The sequence below is a fragment of the Bombina bombina genome, chromosome 4 (genome assembly GCF_027579735.1).
Source record: "Bombina bombina isolate aBomBom1 chromosome 4, aBomBom1.pri, whole genome shotgun sequence".
NCBI classification, from domain to species: domain Eukaryota; kingdom Metazoa; phylum Chordata; class Amphibia; order Anura; family Bombinatoridae; genus Bombina; species Bombina bombina.
The window spans coordinates 546,356,513-546,378,599 of record NC_069502.1 but is presented as its reverse complement, the minus strand read 5'-3'; the positions used below and the strand labels follow the sequence as shown (position 1 = coordinate 546,378,599).

The 22,087-nt window shown below is 36.7% G+C and overlaps 2 protein-coding genes across 3 annotated transcripts in view; one reads left to right on the top strand and one right to left on the bottom strand.

The window, feature by feature from the left end:
* DOP1A (DOP1 leucine zipper like protein A) overlaps positions 1-18,885 on the bottom strand; it is a 176,311-nt gene extending 157,426 nt beyond the window's left edge. For both annotated transcript variants that reach the window (XM_053710480.1, XM_053710479.1), the window contains exon 1: positions 18,774-18,885. The gene's annotated coding sequence lies outside the window, so the exon portion shown is untranslated. The remainder of the gene's footprint in view (positions 1-18,773) is intronic.
* Positions 18,886-19,191: 306 nt separating this feature from the next.
* The window catches only part of UBE3D (ubiquitin protein ligase E3D), an 875,767-nt gene continuing 872,871 nt past the window's right edge, over positions 19,192-22,087 (top strand). Inside the window, exon 1 of the mRNA XM_053712029.1 lies at positions 19,192-19,359. Within this exon, the coding sequence (XP_053568004.1) occupies positions 19,283-19,359 (77 nt within the window). The 5' untranslated portion in view covers positions 19,192-19,282. The remainder of the gene's footprint in view (positions 19,360-22,087) is intronic.

The window sequence follows — 22,087 nt, the reverse complement described above, 5'->3', positions numbered from 1 at the left end:
TTTACTTAATAGTAATTTTGAGAGAGATATCAGTCAAATGTTTCTGGTTCTTAAGGGATATTAGTCACTTTAAAAAGGGGAAAAAGAGAGAAGGGAATTTCTTTTTTTTCTTTTTCCCTGTCTATAAACACATACACGAAAGAGATAATTGTTGATTTAATTAGATATATTGTTTGTTTCTTCATATTACACTATTAAGGTCTGTGTTTATATCAGACTGCTCACGTATTTGGCATGTAGCGTGTTGGTATTTGTGTTCAATTTTGAATTTTATTGTTTTTTTTTCTTTTTTTTTTTCTCTTGGTGGAGTATTAGCACATGGATAGATTTATCACGCAGGCTAAAACCACTTCACTCACTATGCCTGCAAAAATAAGGGATAGGAAAGTCAGGAACACAGATACTAGTCTAGACTCCATTACTAAGGGGGATATTTCTACGTTAAATATGCAACCTTTAATGGCTCAACTTACAGAATATTTTACACCTCAATTTGCAGAAATTAAACAGGATCTGTCAAATATCTCCTTAGAGATATCCTCCCTATCTTCTGAAGTAAGACACTTCGCTAATAGATTAACGGAGGCGGAGACCAGAATTTCAGATCTGGAGGATTTAGTTAATAATCAGGATAATCAAATTCATAAACATGAATCTAGAATCTGTAATTTACAGAATCGCCTGGACGACCTAGAGGATCGCTCCAGGCGTAATAATATTAGAATTGTAGGGCTACCTGAATCATCTGAGTATGAGGATTTGTTGAATTTTACCGCTAACACATTGCCATCAGCCTTAGGATTTCCTCCTCAGCACATCCCCCTAGCAGTTGAAAGAGCTCACAGAATCGGTCCAAAAAATAAGAATAATGGGTCTGACAGAGATAGAATGTGTATTTTTAAATTACTTAAATTTCAGGATAAGATAGAATTTATGAGACTCTATAAGAAAATGGATGTACTTTTGATAGGTAATAAGAAAGTATTACTGTTCCAGGATTTTTCTACTGAAACCTCTGCTAAAAGAAAGTTTATGTCACCCTATTATACACAACTCATTAATAAGGGCTTAAAAGCTCGACTTATATATCCTGCTTAGATTGTTCTAGAGGATAAAGAAAATAGGTTTACCTTTAATAACGTTACAGAGGTACAAGAATATATTGCTTCTATGAATAAATAGATGTGATAGATTGATTCATATTATTTATCTGCTGTGTGATGTCCATATACTTAAAGATATCCTATGTATCTCTTATTAGAGGTAAAGTCTTGCGCACTATTACAAAGGTTGAGTATAATCTGTCCAAGGCAGATACTGTATAATGACAAGGATATGTTTTGTGTATTTCTTCTTAAATGGTCCTTATGGCGGTACCCACGTTGTTTAGACGATGTTGGGATTTTATGTTTTTTTGTTGGGTTTTCTGGTATGTGTGTTCCGTTTTTTTTTTTTTTCTTCTTTTCTCTCCTTCCTCTCCTCCTTATCCCGCCCCCCTTGCCTCCCTTTTACCCCCTCTCCATGATTTATTTGCTTGATATTGACAGTAAAACTGCTAGATAAAATAGAGGAGAGAAGATGAGTTTTAATCAGAGAAAAAATGTGAACTTCCTGTCATGGAATGTTGGCGGAGTATCTTCTCCAAGGAAGCGTAAACTTATAATTAAATGCTTAGCCAAACATAAACCGGATGTGGTATTTCTGCAAGAACTACATCTTTCTGAAGTAGAATTACCTAAACTCAAGATGAGATGGGTGGGAGATTTAATAGCTACACCTAAGAAATAGAAAGGCTGGAGTAGCAATTTTATTTCATAAAGATCTAGATGTTAAAATTATTAATACAGAACTGGATACGGAATCTAGATACATTATTGCTCAAGTTTTAATTAATGGTGTTTGCCTTGTACTATGCAATCTCTATGGTACTAATATACATAGCCCATTATTCTGGGAAAAATTAAAAGCAAAATTATATCCCTTTAAGGGACAGAATCTCATAATTAGAGGTGATTTTAACATGTCCACTTTCCCGGAGTTGGATAGATTATCAAAGAAAAAGCTGCAAGATTATAATAGAATTGCAAAAACTTTTAAATCTTTTCTCTCTAAATTTAAGATGTTTGATATTTGGAGGATTAATAATCCAGATGTTAAGGTCTACTCATGCGAATCAAAGTCCCATAAAACGTTTTCCCGGATTGACTTTTTATTTGTTTCAGAATCACTTTCTATTATGAATATAATTCCGCGGATAAATGATATAGAAATATCTGATCATGCAATTATTTCTTTAACATTTCCGGACCTGACAAGAACAAAAAATGGCTCCCAAAACTTTGTCTTTCCACGTTTCTGGGTGAATAATCCTAGATTTAGTCTCTGGCTGAAGCAGAAATGGAAAGATTTTGTCTCCTTTAATATTGCTACCTTTAATAAAATTGAGACTTTCTGGGAGGCCTCTAAAGCCTTGCTAAGAGGGGAAATCAAGGCGTATTTATACGCCTGGAATAAAAAAAATAGGGCAAGTGAAATCCAAACTGCTAATAGGATAAGGAATGCTTATAGAAAATTTTGTAATGAGAGATCCAAAGAAAATTGGGAAATATATTGTGCAGCCAGAAAAGATCGTGATATTATGCTAAAGCAAAAATCTTATCGGGAGGAGGTAAAACTTAATATTCAATTTAAAGGTTCATTTGGCTGCTCAGCTAAGCATCTAGCTAGGTTAGTTAAGAATAGAAAGAGCCGGAATTTTATACCCGCAATCAAAACAGAAGTAAATAGACATCTAGATACGGAAAACATAAGTCAAGCTTTTCATGCATTTTATAAGAAAATTTATAATAAGGTTGATATCAATATGGATAATCTAGAAAAATTCTGGACAAAGATAAAATTGCCTATAATCCCGCCTGAATATCTTAAAATCTTAAATGCGCCAATATCAGGCGAAGAAATTCTTAAAGCAATAGAAAAAATGAAAAAGAACAAAGCTGCGGGCCCGGATGTTTTACCCGCAGAATATTATAAAATTTTAACAGATGAAATAAAAAAAATTTATATAATGACTATTTTTGTTCTAATAATCCTATGTCTAAATATTTTGCGGCGGCTAATATTTCTTTAAATTTTGAAGAAAAATAAAGATGCGGAAAATCCGGCCTCTTATAGACCGATTTCGGTACTTAATAGTGATTATAAGATTTTAACTTCTATCATTGTGACTAGACTTGCTAAGGGGCTAGAACATATTATACATCCCGATCAGACGGGATTTATGACTGCCAGAAATTCATTAAAAAATATTCGTAAGCCAGGGAGTTAGGGGGGACTGGAGCCCCAAACTTACTGCGTTATAGACAGGCAGTTTTTCTGACACGAATTGTAGACTGGTGCAAACACTCCTTTAATAAGGAATGGATCCAATTAGAACAAACACTCTCAGATAAGTATCATCTGTGTGGGAATTGTTGGATTCCCAGCACCCAACGCAAATTATTACACACAACTCCAAGGGTGGTGCATGAAACCTTTAGACTATGGGACAAAACACTCAAGAAACACCCCACGGTCTCTACCACATACTCCCCCCTAACACCGGTCAGCAAAAATACACCATTCTCAGCCATGATGAGAACAACTAATGTAGTCCATCCCACCTCCTCCATACAACACTCTATCCCACACCACCTCTTATATGAAAACAAGGAAATTCAACCACAACAAGTAATCTGTACTATCCTAGGGATGCACTTTCAAAACTGGTATACTTACACTCAGCTGAAACACTATCTATCGACACATCCTTTTAGATCTCAGTTAAAAAGGCACCTCACACAATTCGAAACAATGTGCTTTCAACCTCACCCCCATAGGGGAATTTTATCCTTGATATACAAAATGCTATCATGGGTGTCCCACTCAACACCTCCCACATATGTGAGTAAATGGGAAGCAGACCTAAATATCAATATAGACCCATCCGACTGGTCTATCATCTTCCACCAAATGACGAAAGCTTCCTCATCGATCTCGATGTTAGAAATGAATATCAAGCTGCTAAGCAGATGGTATTACACACCTGTCCGATTACACCACCTATTCCCCAATATGACCAACACCTGCTGGAGGGACTGTGGGGGGACAGCGACATTTGCTCATATTTGGTGGACTTGCCCGATAGTGATGTCCTATTGGCTCTCCCTCAAACCAGAAATAGAAAAGGTTCTGGGCGCGCCCCTCCCACTCACTCCTTGGATTTTTCTCTTTAACAAACTCCCCAAAATCACATGCAAATTAAAACAAACACTTGTCACTATCATGATCAACTCCGCAAAAAGATTGATCCCACTAAATTGGAAAAAAACTAATTTGCCGTCCCCTGCAGTGTGGAGGGCAAAAGTAACTCACTTTCTTCATTTAGAGAAATACCACTACACCCACACCAAGCGAATAGAAGAATTTCACGATATATTATTCCTATGGGAAGAACATGCAAATAGTCAATAGCTATCCACCCTCCTACACACCCCCAACAACTGACCATGAGGCAGGCGCCCTCTCTTTTTTCTTTTATCATTTTCCATTTCTCTGCAACTCATGATCTAACATATCTGCATATTGTGGCCAACCTACAATAGTCAGGAGAATGGCACTTCTACCACAAGCCCGCCCATAGATAATTTACCTAACTAAGCGGTGGCTGATTGGCACTTATAATCTAGTCCAACTATAGTAGCTAACCTCAAGTTTAATGTTATAAAAATAACTGTTATGGAAATAACTGTGACAATGTTTTATTCACTGTAACAATTGATGTTAATTTGAACGTTTTTTTTTTTTTTTTTTTTCTCTATGTTTTTCATTGTATATCCTGGAATTATCATAATAAAAGCATTTAAAACTTAAAAAAAAAAAAAAAAAAAAAAAAATATTTGTAAGGTTACTTTACTATTAGATTATTTCTGGAATCTGGAAAAGAGTAAATTGAGCAAGAGGTCTACCGATCTTGCGTTACTTACACTTGACGCAGAAAAAGCGTTTGATTCGATCATCTGGTGTTATCTATTTCAGGCTATGGAAAAATTCGGCATAAAGGATCAATTTATGCTCTTTGTCCGCAAAATATATAACTCCCCGATATCTTATTTAATAATTAATGGTACTCAGTCACCAAAACTACTCTTGAAAGGGATAGCAGGCAGGGATGCCCATTATCCCCTCTCCTATTTAATATGGCACTTGAACCGCTTGCAATTTGGTTGAGGGATAATCTATCGGGGGTTTCTTTTGGTTCTCATACGATGAAAGTATTACTGTATGCAGATGACCTGCTATTAGTTTGCGAGAATACCCCACAGACTATTCCATTAATCCAATACATGTTAGCTAAATTTAGTTCTATCTCATGCTATAAAATAAATTTTGAAAAAAGTGAACTTATGTGGGTAAATAAATTAAGGGCAAGTTGTCAATCTCATCCTTTTAAAATAGTAGAATCCTTTATATATTTAGGCATTATGTTGCATAAAAATCCACAAAAATGGTTTAATTTAAATTTCCGTCCAATTCTAGAGAAGGCAAAGAAAGATCTTGAGCTTTGGGCCTCTTTTCCTCTATTTATCTCCGCTCGAATCAATTTAATTAAATCAATTGTTCTACCACGTATTCTATATCCATTACAGAATTTACCTCTGTTGCTTACCAATAGATATATACAGTGTTTTCAAAGATCTGTATCTAGGTTTATATGGGGAGGAAAAAAACCTTGTATCTCTTTAAATAAACTAATGCAGAAGCGTAACGTGGCAGGCTTAGCACTTCCCAATCTCCGATTCTATAACCTGGCTACTTTAGCTAAAATAGCGCTAGATTGGATTACGGACTCTAATAATTTTGCAACTATTGATCTAGAAAGTTTTCTTATACAACCTTTTGCTTTAAAAGCTATGTTACATTGTACCTTAAAGTTACTTACATCCAAGGTTAGATCAATGATTACAATTAAAAATATTGTTATAGCTTGGCAAAGGTTTTGTAATATTATGCAAATTGAACCACATTTTTCAAAATTCCTACCCATAATTGGGAATCCAGACTTCAGACCAGGGAGTCAATATAAAATGTTTAGATTATGGGAAGAGAAGGGGCTTATTAATGTAATTCAAGCACTTAATGAAAACATGGAAATGCTTCCGCGAGAGGCCCTCTTTAATCAATTTGGCTTGGATAGGAATAATGACTTTGCATATCTCCAGTTGTCTCATTTTTACTATAAACAGAGTTCCTCTGTGGAAGCGATGGATAAATGGGTAGACCTTAACATCTGTATTAATAAATTTAGGAATGGTAATACATCTATCTCTCTATTATACGATCTTTTGTTGGCTAAACAAAGCTTGCCTGTGTTAGAGAATATATGCAATAGTTGGATAAAGATATTTCCTGGGTGCGAGGCGGATACCATTAAGCATAGTTTTGATTCTTTGGACAAATGTGTTATCCCTACAAACTGGAAAGAGTCACATTTTAAACTTGTTAATAATTATTATCTGACACCTTTTAAGATGTCACATTTTTTTTCCTAACCAGTTTTTTGTTTGTAATCGCTGCCGGTATCCTAATGCGGATATATTACATATCTTCTGGCATTGTCCTAAAATATTTCAGTTATGGCAAAAAATTCAGTACTGGATTACTTAGATATTTAAAGAACCTTGGCAAATGTCTCCAGAGCAGATATTTTTCTTAGAATTATCTAAGGATATGGCAGTGCATTTTCAATACGTGGTTAACATTTCTATATTAATAGCAAGATTCCTTATTATTAAAAATTGGTTGGCCCATGTAGCGCCCTCTATGGGGGCATTTCTTAAAGAGATACAAACACATATAATATTTGAATCTTTCTACAAATGACTAGCTTCCGGAAAAAAAATAGCAAAATTTATTTATACGTGGTTACCAATAATTAAATCCTACCCGCTTGCTATACAAAAAAATATTCTTAACCCATTTCTTAGCTCCAAATGCTTTGCGGACTTGGTAGTCTTGAATGAATTCCCACCGATGTGGGTTTCAAATTTTAGAGAGGTAGGGTAGGGGATGGTAGGTGGGGGGGGGCTGCTGAGAGAGAGGAAGAACCCAGTTTTTTGTTTTTTTTTGTGATGTTTTTCTTGTTTTGTGTTGTTTTGTTGTATCTGTTTTATTAATTAGAAAATATCTCAACTCTTATTGTGGAAGGTCACGTAGCATTTATAATTATACAATAGGGTTTAAATTTTGACATATAGACAAATATGTTTTATTTTATTTTTGCAAGATATGTATCAAAGTTATGTTTGTGTCTCATTTTTTCCTGTCATTATGCTGTTGACCTCCTTATTTGATGATTATTGTATATGATTTTTGTGTGAGAATAAATAAAGTCTTAAAAAAAAAAAAAAAAAAAAAAGGATTGTCTCCAGAGGAAATCCGCCTCCCAGCTATCCACAACCGGAATGTGGATCAATTACAGCAAGCAGTTGTGGGCCTCCGCCCGTTCCAGAATTCGAGATACTTCCCTCATTGCTAGGGAGCAAAGTTCTCTTATTCCCTGGTACTGGGAATAAGAGAACTCTTTTCTAAGTTTATCTTCCATTGATGAACCACTGCTATACCTCTGGTTCTGGCCACTGCGAGCAGAGCCCCTAGAACCTTCGTAAAAACTCTTGGAGCAGTAGCTAGACCAAACAGAAGTGCAATAAACTGGAAGTGCTGGTCCAGGAACGCAAATCTTAGGAACTTGGAAGTGTTCCTTGTGTATAGGGACATGAAGGTAGGCATCCTTCAGGTCTATTGTGGTCATGAACTGTCATTCCTGAACTAAGGGAAAAATGGACTGTCTCCATCTTGAACGAGAGGACAGATAGGAATTTGTTTAAACACTTTAGGTCAGGAATCGGACGAAAAGTACCCTCCTTCTTTGGGACCACAAACAGGTTTGAGTAGTAACCCAGACCTCTCTCTGCTGGAGGTACCAGTACAATGACCCCAAGGGAGGAGAGATCCCTCATGCACCCTAGAAAAGCCTCTCTCCTATCTGGCTGGTTTGATAAGAGGAATCTGCCCCTAAGAGGATGAGACTTGAAACCTATCCTGTATCCCTGAGCGATAACCTCCAGGACCCACGGGTCATGCATGTCCCCAAACCAAGCTTCTGAAAAGAGTGACAGTCTACCCCCTACCAGATCCAGAGCTGGATCGGGGGCCGTCCCTTCAGGCCCACTTTGACTCGGCAAGCTTCTTGTTCTGCTTGGATTTATTCCAGGACTGAGTCGGTTTCCAAGTTCCCTTGGACTGCTCAGGCTTTGCAGAGGGCTGCTGACGTTGGGATTTATCCGAACGAAAGGAACAAAAATTAGGACCTTGTCCCTTAGGTTTGTTCTTCTTATCCTGCGGTAAAAAGGCACCTTTGCCTCCAGTAACCGTGGATATGAGCCTGGACCAAAAAGAATCTTTCCCTTGAATGGGAGGAAAAGAAGTCTAGACTTCGAAGTCATGTCCGCAGACCAAGATTTCAGCCAGAGTGCCCTACGGGCTAGCACAGAAAAACCTGAAGCCTTGGCGTTCAGGCGAATAATCTGCATATTTGCATCACAAATAAAAGAATTAGCTACCCTTAAGGCCCTAATTCTTTCCAGGATCCTCCACCTCTATCAACTCAGATAAGGAGTTGCACCAGTAGGTAGCCGCTCCTGCAACCACAGCAACAGCTGCTGCCAGTTGGAACAAATATCCCTTATGCGGAAACATTTTTCTTAATAGAGTTTCCAGCTTCTTATCCATGGGCTCTTTAAACGACAAACTATCCTCAAGTGGGATAGTAGCGTGGAGATAGCATGTCTACCTTAGGGACGGAATCCCACAACTTTAACTGAGAGTCCGGAACCGGGAACAATTTTTTTAAAGGAAGAAGAAGGGGGAAAAAAAAAAGAACTGAGTCTTTCCTATTCATTCTTAAAATGTTCGCCAACTTTACAGGAACCGGGAAAGTCTGTGGTACAACCCTGTCCTCGTAGACCTTATCTAATTTAGGAATACAAAGTTCCTCAGGTAATTTAGGTCCTGGAACCTCTAAAGTAACCAACACCTCCTTTAGCAGAAAGCGTAAGTGTTCAATCCTAAATCTAAAGTCTGGAGGCTTAGAAGCAGCAGATTCGGACCCAGAAAGAGCATCCTCTGAAGTATCAGAGGCGTCTTCATCATCGGATAATCTTGTATCAGATAAATCCAATAAGGTAGTAGATGACCCCCGGGAAGGAAAGCAATATTTAACCTTTTGCTTGCACTTAGCAGTGCGAGGTAAAGCACTAAAGGCTGCAGACATTGTCGTCTGTAACTGTTCAGTAAAGTCTGGCGGCAAAAGGGCCTCTCCAGATGGAGGAATAGGAGTGCTATGGGAAGCTGCATGTGTATTAGGAAATGAATGTAGGGTGCGCACCTCACGGGACGGAGACTCCTCAGAGGTAGAAGGCTCAGTAGTACTAAACATATTAGCTTTCTTTAATAAGATTACTTTATTAAGGCATATGGAACATAATTGAGTAGACAAAGATAAATGGCACCTTTATACCCCTAACGGCTGGGGCACTCACCACTTTCTATGGCCCAGGCCCAAGAGAGAAAACGCTTTGTCTCCAGACACCGCACGTCAGGAAGAAGAGAATCGCTGTGACCACACCCGGTCGCATGGTGCACCATGCAGGACCACCCCTGTACCACTAAAAGTGCGCCAAGTCTAACTGGCTATAAAGCGCTCCAAAGTGATAGTAAAACCTATACGTTCCAACATCTACCTGTGCCACATCTCACACGTCACAGCATAAAAACAGTATTAAAAGTATGTGATTAATCCCTCCTGTTCAATAATCCTCTTCCGGAGACATTAACCATTGATTCCATTCAGATAAAAGGAGCCACACTGTGACCCTGTCTTCTTGCGTTATCAAATGTGTATAAAAAATGAAACGATCTTACCGGAATCTATGCTGTGGAACAGAAACACAGCCTCTCAAATTTGACAGTCTTGTAGCATTGCTCCGGACATGGACTTGAGTGAGAGAAGCAGGCAGTGAAACTTGTCAACACTGATTGCTTAGGAGCTGTTGATACGAGTCTGGATGGGTTTGCAGAAAGACTCTCCCTGCATCTGCAGACTCTAATATTCGCCAATGCTCTCACTGAGAGGCTGACAAGACTACTTAAAACTCCAGTCCCCTTTCGAAGAGTACTACCCTCTATAAGGAACTACTCCGTATCTTCTGACACCTCTCTGCCAACCTCTTGTGATGCAAGGCAAAGAATGACTGGGGGATGAGGGGAGTGGGGGAGGTATTTAAGCCTTTGGCTGGGGTGTCTTTGCCTCCTCCTGGTGGCCAGGTTCAGTATTACCCACAAGTAAAGAATGAAGCCGTGGACTCTCCTCATATTAAGATGGAAAAGAAAGAAAAAAAAAAAAAAAAAAAAAGGAGTATAATAATATTTAAATAAAGATGACACACAACATCAATTAAACATATTTAATTAGTGTGTCCATACACATCCAATCTTTGTGGGTGATCAACCCAGAGCAAACACCATAGCAACAAATTAGTTACATATATGAGAAATTGTGTATTTACAGATAAAAAGCATGCCCAGCTTTCCAAACATAATACGGAAAAAACGTGTGGACTGAATATAAAACAATGATGTAGACAATTGCAACACCTCTTCCAGAGGGTGACCCTGTAATACAACAGGAATCTGTCAACATGAAACACATATGAGGATCTATGCAAAAACAATAATGGTATAAAACCTATTAATGTTAAATATAGTGTAGGGAGCATACAACACAGATGGACAACACCTATACCAGAAAGAAAATACCAGATGATGAAAATACCCCATACAAGGTAAATAATATGATAATAATATGGTCATCTATGAATTAAGCTTTGGTGAGACTAGTTTTTGATAAGTATAGTAGGTGCACATGACTCATTACATTTCATGGCAATATCTCAGCCAGCATATACAGGGTCAGGCAGAAGTAACGCCCCTGTCAAAACAAACTTTCACGATTCAGATAGAGCATGTCATTTTAAACAACTTTCAAATGTACTTATAATATCAAATGTGCAATATCAAATGTGCTTTGTTCTATTGGTATCCTTTGCTAAGGAACACGCCTAGGAAGGCTAAGGATCAGAAATGAACTACTAGAGATAGCTGGCTGGTATTGGTGGCTACACACATATGCTTTTTATCATTGGCTCACCAGACAAATTCAGCTAGGTCCCAGTACTGCATGGCTGCTCCTAAACCTCCTAGGTTTACTCTTCAACAAAGGATACCAAAAAACAAAGCAACATTTTTATAAGTATAATGGAAATTGGTTTAAAATTGCATGATGAATCAGGAGGTCTAATTTTGACTTTACTGTCCCTTTTATAAGAAAGGCCAATCTTACCTGCAAAACACACCTACAATTTACAATTTATATATTCAATGTGGTTATATCTGAGGTTTACACTGCTGTATACATCTACAATGTTTTTATATTTGTAATTACCACCAGAAAAACCTGTATCAAATATAAGCCTAAGGGAAACCACTGTGCCAAGCTATTCACCACACCTCCTCCAATACATATGGAATGACTTCAGTTGAACAGTAAAGTGACAATACATTTATTTCCTTGTGCTTTTCATCTCTATTGGCTCAATTAGTTTTTGGTGTGTACATGATTACTGAGAAGAATAAAAAACTTCTATAAAGTTTCATAGCTTTTGTTGCAATATCAACATAGACATCAATTAATACTGTTATTTACCGACCACTCTAGTAATGGGACTTTAGAATGCAACTATCATGCATAACATCAGGAAAGAGTATTATTTTACTTATTATTGTTATAGTGAGAAAGACACCAGGAATTTACTGTAGTTTTGAAACCACTCTCAAATTCTCTCCATGTTGGGAAGCTTAAAAACAAATGCAACTGGGTTGGCTTTAACAACAGCAACGCTGCATTTATTAGCCCTCCTGTTATTTCACACAGATTGGGGCTCCTGTACAAGTAAAAAAATCAGAATGTGAAATTCTACCAGTGCTAATCTCAAACTAATACTACAAAATAGCAAAGATCAAATTAAAGTGACAGTGCAGAAACTGTATTTGTGCATCAGTTTATTAGTTGAACATTAACCCCTTCCCGCCTGGACTTATTTGTCTACATTGGAAACAGAAAACCATTGTCTATAACTATATTGTGGCTAATAATATAAATCAAAAAGTCTTATTTAATTTTAATTTATTCTTTTTCATAAAAATAATAATAATAATAATAATAATAAAGTTTTCCTTCTGTGCAAAGTGCCTTATAACAACTTGTATCAAATCTAATAAACTACATACTTCTGGGGTTTTTGTTATTATTATTATTATTAACTGTTTATATAAATAGCTACACACTCACTGCAGAGCTATAACAAAAGGACAGGGTCCGACCGTCCAATGCTGTTCACTGTTACAGTTTTACAAATAAATGTAAATAAAGAGACAAATAAAATATGGACATCGAAAATAAAAGTATCCTATTTACACTTTCTCTGCAATAGCAAGTTAATCAAATAAAGTACCACAGTGGCATTAAGAATATTATTTGTGGCACTGTAGTAAGATTATACTTACTTTGCAATGCTTTATTATGCCAGCTGTATGCAGTCCCTGTACAGTAATGAGTTGCTCTCTACACAAAGGCTAACATGTAAAGAGCCCCCTTAGGCCCAATGAAGCAGGTATATGCTTTGATTGATCATCTTTCTTTTGGGAATATACAAGTACTTGAATTCACGATTATAACCTTAACAGCTCCAAATCCAATACGGATCACCACCCAGACCATTTAACACAGTTTCCAATTGTTGTCTGTGTAGGATGTGCTAAAGCACAAAGGCTCACTGACCACAAAAGGATGATTGCCCATACCAGAATATGTCTGTAGTCTGGCATGCAGTAGGCTCAAAACTGCAGTTTACTGGCTCAAAATTAGAGGTGCCACTTCCTCTTGTATCCTGGTTTAGAAAAAAAATATGCTTTTATCTTACAAGCTTTTGAATATTACAGAACACAAATCTGATCCAAAAAGCATCTTTAGAAAATGTTTCAAATGTAATATCCCATGAAATGTTCACAGCTTATTGCATAAACAATGTGCAAGCCCTTTTACCTAATACTGTTACAGCTACATTCACTTTTGTGGTTTCATTTGTCTGCTAAAGTTTAGTCAGTGTAACTGGGGCTGACAGATATAGGTTTGCTTTTTCCATGCTGCATAAAGATTTAGCTTTTAACACAATTTCCAGAAAAGCATATTTATCTTATAATTAAAGGGACATTGTAAACTAGATTTTTCTTTGCATAAGTGTTTTGTCGATGACCCATTTATATAGCCTAGCTGGTAGTGTTTGTATAAAAATGTATAGTTTTGTTTATTTTTTAAGAACATTGCGCTGATTTTTAGACTGCCAGCCCATTTTTTGTGAACAACCTGGGTTGTTCTTGCTGATTGGTGGATAAATTCATCCACCAATAAAAAAGTGCTGTCCAGAGTGCTGAACAAAAAAAAAAAAGCTTAGATGCCTTTTTTTCCAAATAAAGATAGCAAGAGAACGAAAGAAAATTGATAATAGGAGTAAATTAGAAAGTTGCTTAAAATTGCATGCTCTATCTGAATTGCAAAATAAAAAATTTGGGTTCAGTGTCCCTTTAAAGACCAGCGACGTATCTTGTAAAAGGGATATGAAACCCAAAATTTTTCTTTCATGATTTAGATAGAGGAGGTAATTTTAAACAATTTTCTAATTTACTTCTATTATATTTTTTTCCGATTCTGTTGGTATCTTTTGTTGAAAAGCCAGGACGTATGTTTAGGAGCCGGCCCATTTCTGGAACACTATATGGCAGCAGTTTTGTAAGAATGTTATCCATTTGCAAGAGCACAAGGTGGCAGCATTATTTCCTGCCATGTAGTGCCCCAGATGTCTACCTAGGCGTCTCTTCAACAAAGAATACCATGGCAATGAAGCAAATTCAATAGGAGTTAATGGGAAACTTTTTAAAATGGTATGCTCTGTCTGAATCACAAAATAATTTTTTGGGTGTTTCATATCCCTTTAACTATGAATGTAACCCCTTCGTGGAGTTGTATGTCCCTTTAATACATTTCAAAAATAAGACTAATTCACAGAGAAAAAAAACACAAAAAGAAACTAAAAACTCTTACACCGACGGCACCTATTGTGCACTGTACTTTACAAAACAGACTGCATGGGTATGTTTTTAGTATTATTAAAGGGATATGAAACCTCAAAACACTATTTTGTGATTCAGACAGAGCAAACCATTTTTAAAAAAGTTCCCAATTTACTATCAAATTTGCATAGTTCCCAGAGTGTTCTGCGTTGAAGGGATACCTAGGTAGGCATCTGGAGCACTATATAGCAGGAAATAGTGCTGCCATCTAGTGCTCTTGTAAATAGATATTCTTACAAAACTGCTGACATATAGTGCTCCAGAAATGGGCCGGCTCCTAAGCTTATTTCTGCTTTTTGAAAAAAGATACCAAGAGAACAAAGAAAAATTGATAACAGAAGTATATTAGAAAGTAGTTTAAAATTGCCTGCTCTATCATCAAGACAAAGAACTCTTTCTCCCTTATGGTACGTCTGCTCTAGCTGTAAAGAACTGATCATAATGACAAGTGTACCCAGAGGAGGTATTTAACTTTATAATGCAAGAATGTAGATACCGTTCTTCTCGGATGTGTAACATTGTTACCCTACGCTGTTCTTTATTCATTTTTGTAACACAAATGACACCCTAAAAATGGAATTACTTTGACAATTTAAACTAATTGAAACATATATTGAAAATGTATATAGATGTTACAAAAACTAGCGCCATTCTTGTTTGAGGACTAAAAGGAAGAGAATGGACTGAACCTTTACAAAGTGGAAAAGCAGATCTCTCAGAATAATATAAACAATTGACAACAGCACATACCATGACAAAGAGGATGGATATGTACTGAGCTACAATGTTTGTTGGTATTGTTGTTTGGTTATAACCTCATTCATCAACAATGTCAGTAGATCAAGTTATATCTCAATAAAAATCAATTCAAAACAAATGTAGCAGCATAAAGCTGAATTAAAGTACAAACACAATATTTATTCAATTGCAATACTTTCAATGAAACAATAGTAGCTTTGGAACAAATAGTTACATGATTCTGAATTATAAAACTATTAAAGTCAAAATTAAACTTTCATGATTCAGATAGAGAGTGCAATTTTAAGCATCTTTCTAATTTACTCCTATTATCAATTTTTATTCATTCTCTTGGTATCTTTATTTTAAAAAGCAGGAATGTAAAGCTTAGGACCCAGCCCAATTTTGGTTCAGAACATGGGTAGCGCTTGCTGATTGGTGGCTACATTTAGACACCAATCAGCAAGCTCTACCCAGGCGCTGAACCAAAAATGGGCCGGCTCCTAAGCTTACATACCTACCTTTTCAAATAAAGATACCAAGAGAATGAAGAAAATTAATAATAGGAGTAAATTAGAAAGTTGCTTAAAGGGATATGAAAAACTTTTTTTTTCATGATTCAGATAGTGCATGCAATTTTAAGCAACTTTCTAATTTACTCCTATTATCAACATCCTAAATTTAGCCACCAATCAAGCAAGCGCTACCCAGGTTCTGAACCAAAAATGGTCTGGCTCCTAAGCTTACATTCTTGCTTTTTCAAATAAAGATACCAAGAGAACGGAAAAAATCATGAAAGAAAAAAATTGGGTTTAATTTTCCTTTATGCTCCTTTAATCCAAATGAGTTCCAAGCAACTAAATACTCAAAAACACGAGAAGGTCACAAATTGTTTTTGTAGAGAAATAAATATAGATCACATATGGAATTTTTGAAAGCAAACAAATCTAACCCACTCTTGGTACAAATATGAAGTGGATAATCTGCATGCTTGCCACACCTACTAAGCTTCTGTGATTTATGATGCAGTCTATAAAGTTGAATTCAGGTGTGCTCTTTATGTTTACATACTGGACTAAGTTTTTGGAACCCTAGAGGTCAAGCAAAGCAAAAAACGCCTAGCAACAATTTTGAAAGAGCAGTGGAATCTGCAAACAGCTAATCCAAATACCTAGCATGCCAAATACAAAAGCCGTCTCCGGTACTTACAACATAGATGCAGGGTTGTCAGGTTGCTATATTGAAAAAGATAGTACAATATTTAAAAGGGCCATAATAGTTGAAAATGTACATGCTCCAATTTGTTTGAGTATGTAATTTTAAGACCATTTACCCCCCCCCCCCCCCAGCTCTGGACCAGCAGTGCTCCATGGGTCCCAAGCGGCACTTCTACTGTGTGTTAACCCTTTTGTGGGGGTTAAACACACAGTAGTGTATGGTCAATAATCTTAAAATTATATGATCTAATAAATTAGAGTATGCCATTTTTCGACTATTATGGCCCTTTAAACTATTCTGAAAATGCATATTAAACAGGCTTTCCAAGTCGTGGGTGATGACAAAAAATAAAAATTGTTGCCGTTTGACATTATAGTGCATAAGCAGTGTTACTTCTGGCAGAGGCTATGTTAGAAAGCCCCTTGTCAGACATTTAAACGATTAACGTTGTGGCTGACAAAGTCGGGGATAGCAGAACGAAGAAAACAGAAACACTATTTTAGTTCAACTACTTTAAGACAGTCAGTCTTTTGCCTGATCTATGGGTTACTAGCAGCCAAAAAAGGGAGGATCATTGCCTTGTGTGTTATTATTAACCAAGAGTAAAATGACTTCTCTTTGTGTTTTACCAGGAGGAGTAATATAATTTATGTTTGCATGTTATTGGTAGCCAAATATAAAATGCTGCTTAAAATTATTGCTCAGTTGTGAAATGTATATAATGAAGGACCTTTCTTCATTCTCACCTACCAACCTGTTTGATAACCTCTAGCCAATCACCATTCCAGGAAGAACAGCTTGCAATGCTACCCATACTCCTGAAAGTATCTAAACATGCAACAAACTGAAGCTGTACAGGTAAGAAAGATGCTTGGCAGATCAACCTTTGTCCTTGACACACATCTCGGGAACAGTCTGACACTAGGTATAATCATCTAAGTTTCAAAATGAAACTCAAGACTTGCTCTTATGCTCTTTTCAGTACCAAAGGCCATAGCATAGGCACTGTGCTTATTGATATATAATCATGGTTGAAGGTTCAGCACAAGTAGTTAATCAGTGCAATGGATCTATCTTATCTCTGCTCCTGCTGGTATATCATGGATCTCTGGTTTGTAGTTATATCCCAAGATCAATCTTATTTGTTTGTAACACATTTACACAGACACTATATATAAAATCTGAACTCACAGCCTAGTCGTGAAATGTGTAAAAATATAATGTTCACTAGCTTACATGAATACTAAAGCTAATTAAACAACTAAATTACACAGATTAACAAAATGTGGTATAATGTAGGGCAACATATGTTTAATATTCTAAATACTTTAAAAGCACATAAGAAAAAAGTGCCATTTTGTGAAAACAAACTATATGTGTGTGTATATTCATCAGACATCACAATAATATATATCCATCTATCCCATGAAGCTAACATCAAATTTCATTTTGTGGTCATCAATTCCTTTAAATGGAAAAATTTTCAGGGTGTTACAACTATCAGTTCTGTTAATGATACCAATGGCTATTGTACATCACATGATCCACAAACAGCATCACATGAGAGAATCACGTGACAATGAGGTAGGTAATTCTCACTGGTATCTCAGGAAAGTTACTCATTAAACAATATTAACCATTTACACTGTAAATAATGTCTGTTTTGTGATTCATTAAAATACTTTCAAGAAAGCTATGGGTTTATATCCGTTAAAGGGACATAAAGTCAACAAACATTCATGATTCAGATAGAGCATGCAATTTTAAACTATTTACTTTTATTATCTAATTTGCTTCATTCTCCTGATATCTTTAGTTGAAAATAACACATATGTATGCTCAGGAGTAGTAATGCACTAATGGGAGCTAGCTGCTTATTGGTGGCTGCAGATGTATTCATCTTGTCATTCGTTCCCCCAATAGTGCATTGCTGCTCCTTCAACAAAAGATACCAAAAAAGGAAGCTAATTTGTTAATAAAAGTAAATTTGACCTTTTTTTTATGCTCTATATAAATACAAAACGAAAAAAATTGGATTGCATGTCCCTTTAAAAAAATATCAATTTCATATATTCAACAGACTATTTTATTGTGTAACCCTTAGCTAATCCAAATATGGTTGACATCTTCATCTATAACGTCTCAGTTTTGTATATGTGTGTGTGTGTATATGTATATATATATATATATATATATATATATATATATATATATATATATATATATATAATCACACCTGAAAATTTGTTTTTCTATTACCCTTGGTCACCAGAGAGTGACAGCTCTTCAACGTATTGCCTAGCCCTTATTAGCAAACCAAGTGCAAAATCTTTCGCCATCTTTCCTCTAATTGTCTATTTCCCTATTGCAGGTTCTACAGCTGGGCCGCCACCTGCACTGTTGCCAGGAAGATAAAGCCCTGATGTTGCATAAACAGAATTGAGGGAGCAAACCCCAATGCTTACATCACTCACCTAAGATCTCAGGATCACTGACGTCAAACCCCAAACACATAGCAGGTGTCTCACCTGTGCAAAGGAGCACTGCTCTCTAGCATAGATGACAGCTCCCAGCATGCAACTGTAGGCGAAGGGGAGGGGGTGTCAAGCCTGTCAGTAACATGCGCCAGGGATGTCAGGAAGTGTATGATTACTCCATGTTGGTTATGGGCAGCGTTACATCAAACGATATATAATCTTAATATTACGAAGTTTACTTAGATATTTATTTAAGAAGTAGAAACCATATTGATACATCCTTACAGTTAGCTAGTTAACTTAAAGAGCGAGCAAATGCATTGAAATTGTATTGTCAAAACGTGTTTAGTTACGCTTGTGTACTGTAGGTGGCGCTGCGTAAGAAAATCTTGTGATTCGAGTAGCCCTATTCTAACCTGCTAGCGCGTTATTTAGAACAGCAGTCTGCTTAGTGCTACAAGTACAGATAGAATAGGTGGAATACTGTAATACAGCTGTTTGGAAATATGACACCAGTTGCGAAGGGATCGACTGTGCGTTTGGAGATCAGGAAAAAGATGCAGAACGGGATACTAATTTTGGGGTAAAGTTATTTTACCCTTACAGCATGACGTTTGTTTTTATATGGAACTCAAGCAGCATGTGGTGACTCTACCAAACGAGTAGTATACACAACTAGATATATGTATTACAAATACTGAAAATATTTAAAGGTACATGAAAGTCAAAATAAACTTTATTAATTCAAAGCGTATTGTTATCAAATCCTCAGCAGCAGCAGTACATTTCTGGCAGCTAGCTGATGATTGGTGGCTTGGCTTCACACATTTGTCTCCTGTCATTTCACTCACCACATGTGTTCCGCTCTCTCCCAGTATTGGTTAAAGGGACAGGAAACCCCAAAATTTTCTTTCATGGATGGAACATACATTTTCAAACAACTTTCCAATTTACTTCTATTATCAAATTTGCTTCATTATCTTGTTATCCTTTGCTGAAGGAAAAACAGTGCACTACTGGCAGCTAGAGGAACACATCTAGTTAGCCAATCACAAGAGACAAATGTGTGCAGGTGTTCTGGGAAAATGGCGAACTTGTTAAAAACAGCAAACAACGTCACTTCCTGTGACGTGGCATCAGCTGTTTCACAAATTTTGTCCGTAATGCATGCGTGTTAGCGTCATTACATACCTGCTACAATTCCTGGACCCTTTCAAGAGCGCGTGCGTAGGATTTTGAAATACGTCAATACCGCCGCTCACGTCACTAATACAATCTCGGGACTTGTGTAATTCCTGGACCCTTTGTTGTACAGTGCCCCGCTTTGCCAATTGCCATACAATTATACGTATCCCCGTTACAGTGACATGAAACAGCAACACTTATACAATATTTTTTTTTTTTTTATCATACATATTTTTTTTGGTCATACAAACATTGTTATGTCACTGTAAAGGGGATACGTATAATTGTATGGCAATTGGCAAAGCAAGGCTCTGTACAACGAGGGGTCCAGGAATTACACAAGTCCCGAGATTGTAGCAGTGACGTGAGCGGCGGTATTGACGTATTTCAAAATCCTACGCATGCGCTCTTGAAAGGGTCCAGGATTTTCAAAATTGTAGCAGTGATGTATGCGACCAGGTATGTAATAACTCTACCACGCATGCGCATTACGGCCAAAATTTGTGAAACAGCTGATCTAACGTCACAGGAAGTGATGTGGTTCGCTGTTTTCACAAGTTCGCCATTTTTCCAGAACACCGGCACCAATTAGCAGCTAGCTCCCACTAGTGTATGAACTGTGCATATTCTTTTTCAACAAGGGATATCAAGAGAATGAAGCACATTTGAAAATAGAAGTGAATTTAAAAGTGTCTTAAAACTACATGCTCTATCTGAATCATCAAGATTCATTTTGACTTTCCTATCCCTTTAAATTTGGAGTTTAGGCATTGGTGCTGACTTTAACCATTAACTATGTATTTAATTGTTGTGCTGGAATTAAACACAGTTATATACAAGCAATAGTGGAGTAATCAAATGCTCTAACATATCATAATTTCATGTCCCATTAAAGGATTATAAAACTGTTAATTAAAGTATGATTTTAAATAAGTGTTTATGATGTGTCATGCTGTTATAATTCAAATGCACTTACGCGTTTCCCCCCAAAATAAAGCTTCTAAACATATAAAATAATATAATTTGTCTGAAGAAATATGTCAAACGACAGTGCTCCAAAGAAGGCTGATTCAGCCGAAAACAAATTGGCCAATCCTGATTTGTTACCACTGTGCTAATCTGCATATTAATTATCTTAATTTGAACTCCTGCCCGCATGTCCATTTGGGTAAATATGTGATCGCATGCACACCATACACATTGAAGTCTCTAGGAGCTAGTGCTAGATTTTTGCCGTGCTTTGTGGCTGGCTGTCACTCGAAAGCTATGTGCTACTTAAAGGGACAGTCTACACCGAAATTGTTATTGTTTAAAAAGATAGATAATGCTATCTAGGGCTGCACAATTAATCGTATATGCGATTTAAAATCGCGATTTAAAAACCGCGAGAGGACGCAATTTTTTGTTAAGAAGTTTTTTTCAGATGTGTCTGTACTGCATTGATTTGTTTGTGATTTCTTGCAAACCAGCTCCATCTAGTGGTTGCTTTTAGCACACATTTGTAAAATGGCTGTTTTACTTTCACTTTCTGTTTGTGATCTCAGTAGCAGCCGATCAATCTATAGAAGTCTAAAAGCAGAGCCCATGCAGGAGATGTGAAGAGGAGGGAAAGCCACTTACTTATATTTCCCCCTAGGGACATCTGCAGTCTGAAACTTAGGGTATGTAATCATTATGGAACCTCCCACACAATCTCCTGCTCTCTGAGAAATGGCTCAAATACATAGCAGATGCAGTTAACCCCACGGCTGCCAAAAAAGGCTAAAACTGCAGTCCTCTCTGCTATTTAGCTGCTGGGTTAACTTCATCTACAATGTATTTGATTTCAACAAGGCACAGGCTGCATTTCTGAAAGGAGCAGCCCCCCACCCCTACTGCTTTATGCCTGTATTGGATTCCTGCCCAGGAGCAGGGCTCGTTATCAGTCAAGATAAAATGTTTAAAAAAAGAAGAAAAAAAATTATATATATGCACATACACACACATAATTGTGTGTGTGTGTGTATATATATATATATATATATATATATATATATATAATGTAGCCTGTAAATAAGCACAGAACCTTTAAAACAATTAAAAACAATTAAAATATCATGACGTTTTGGGTACCGGTCCAGTCCCAT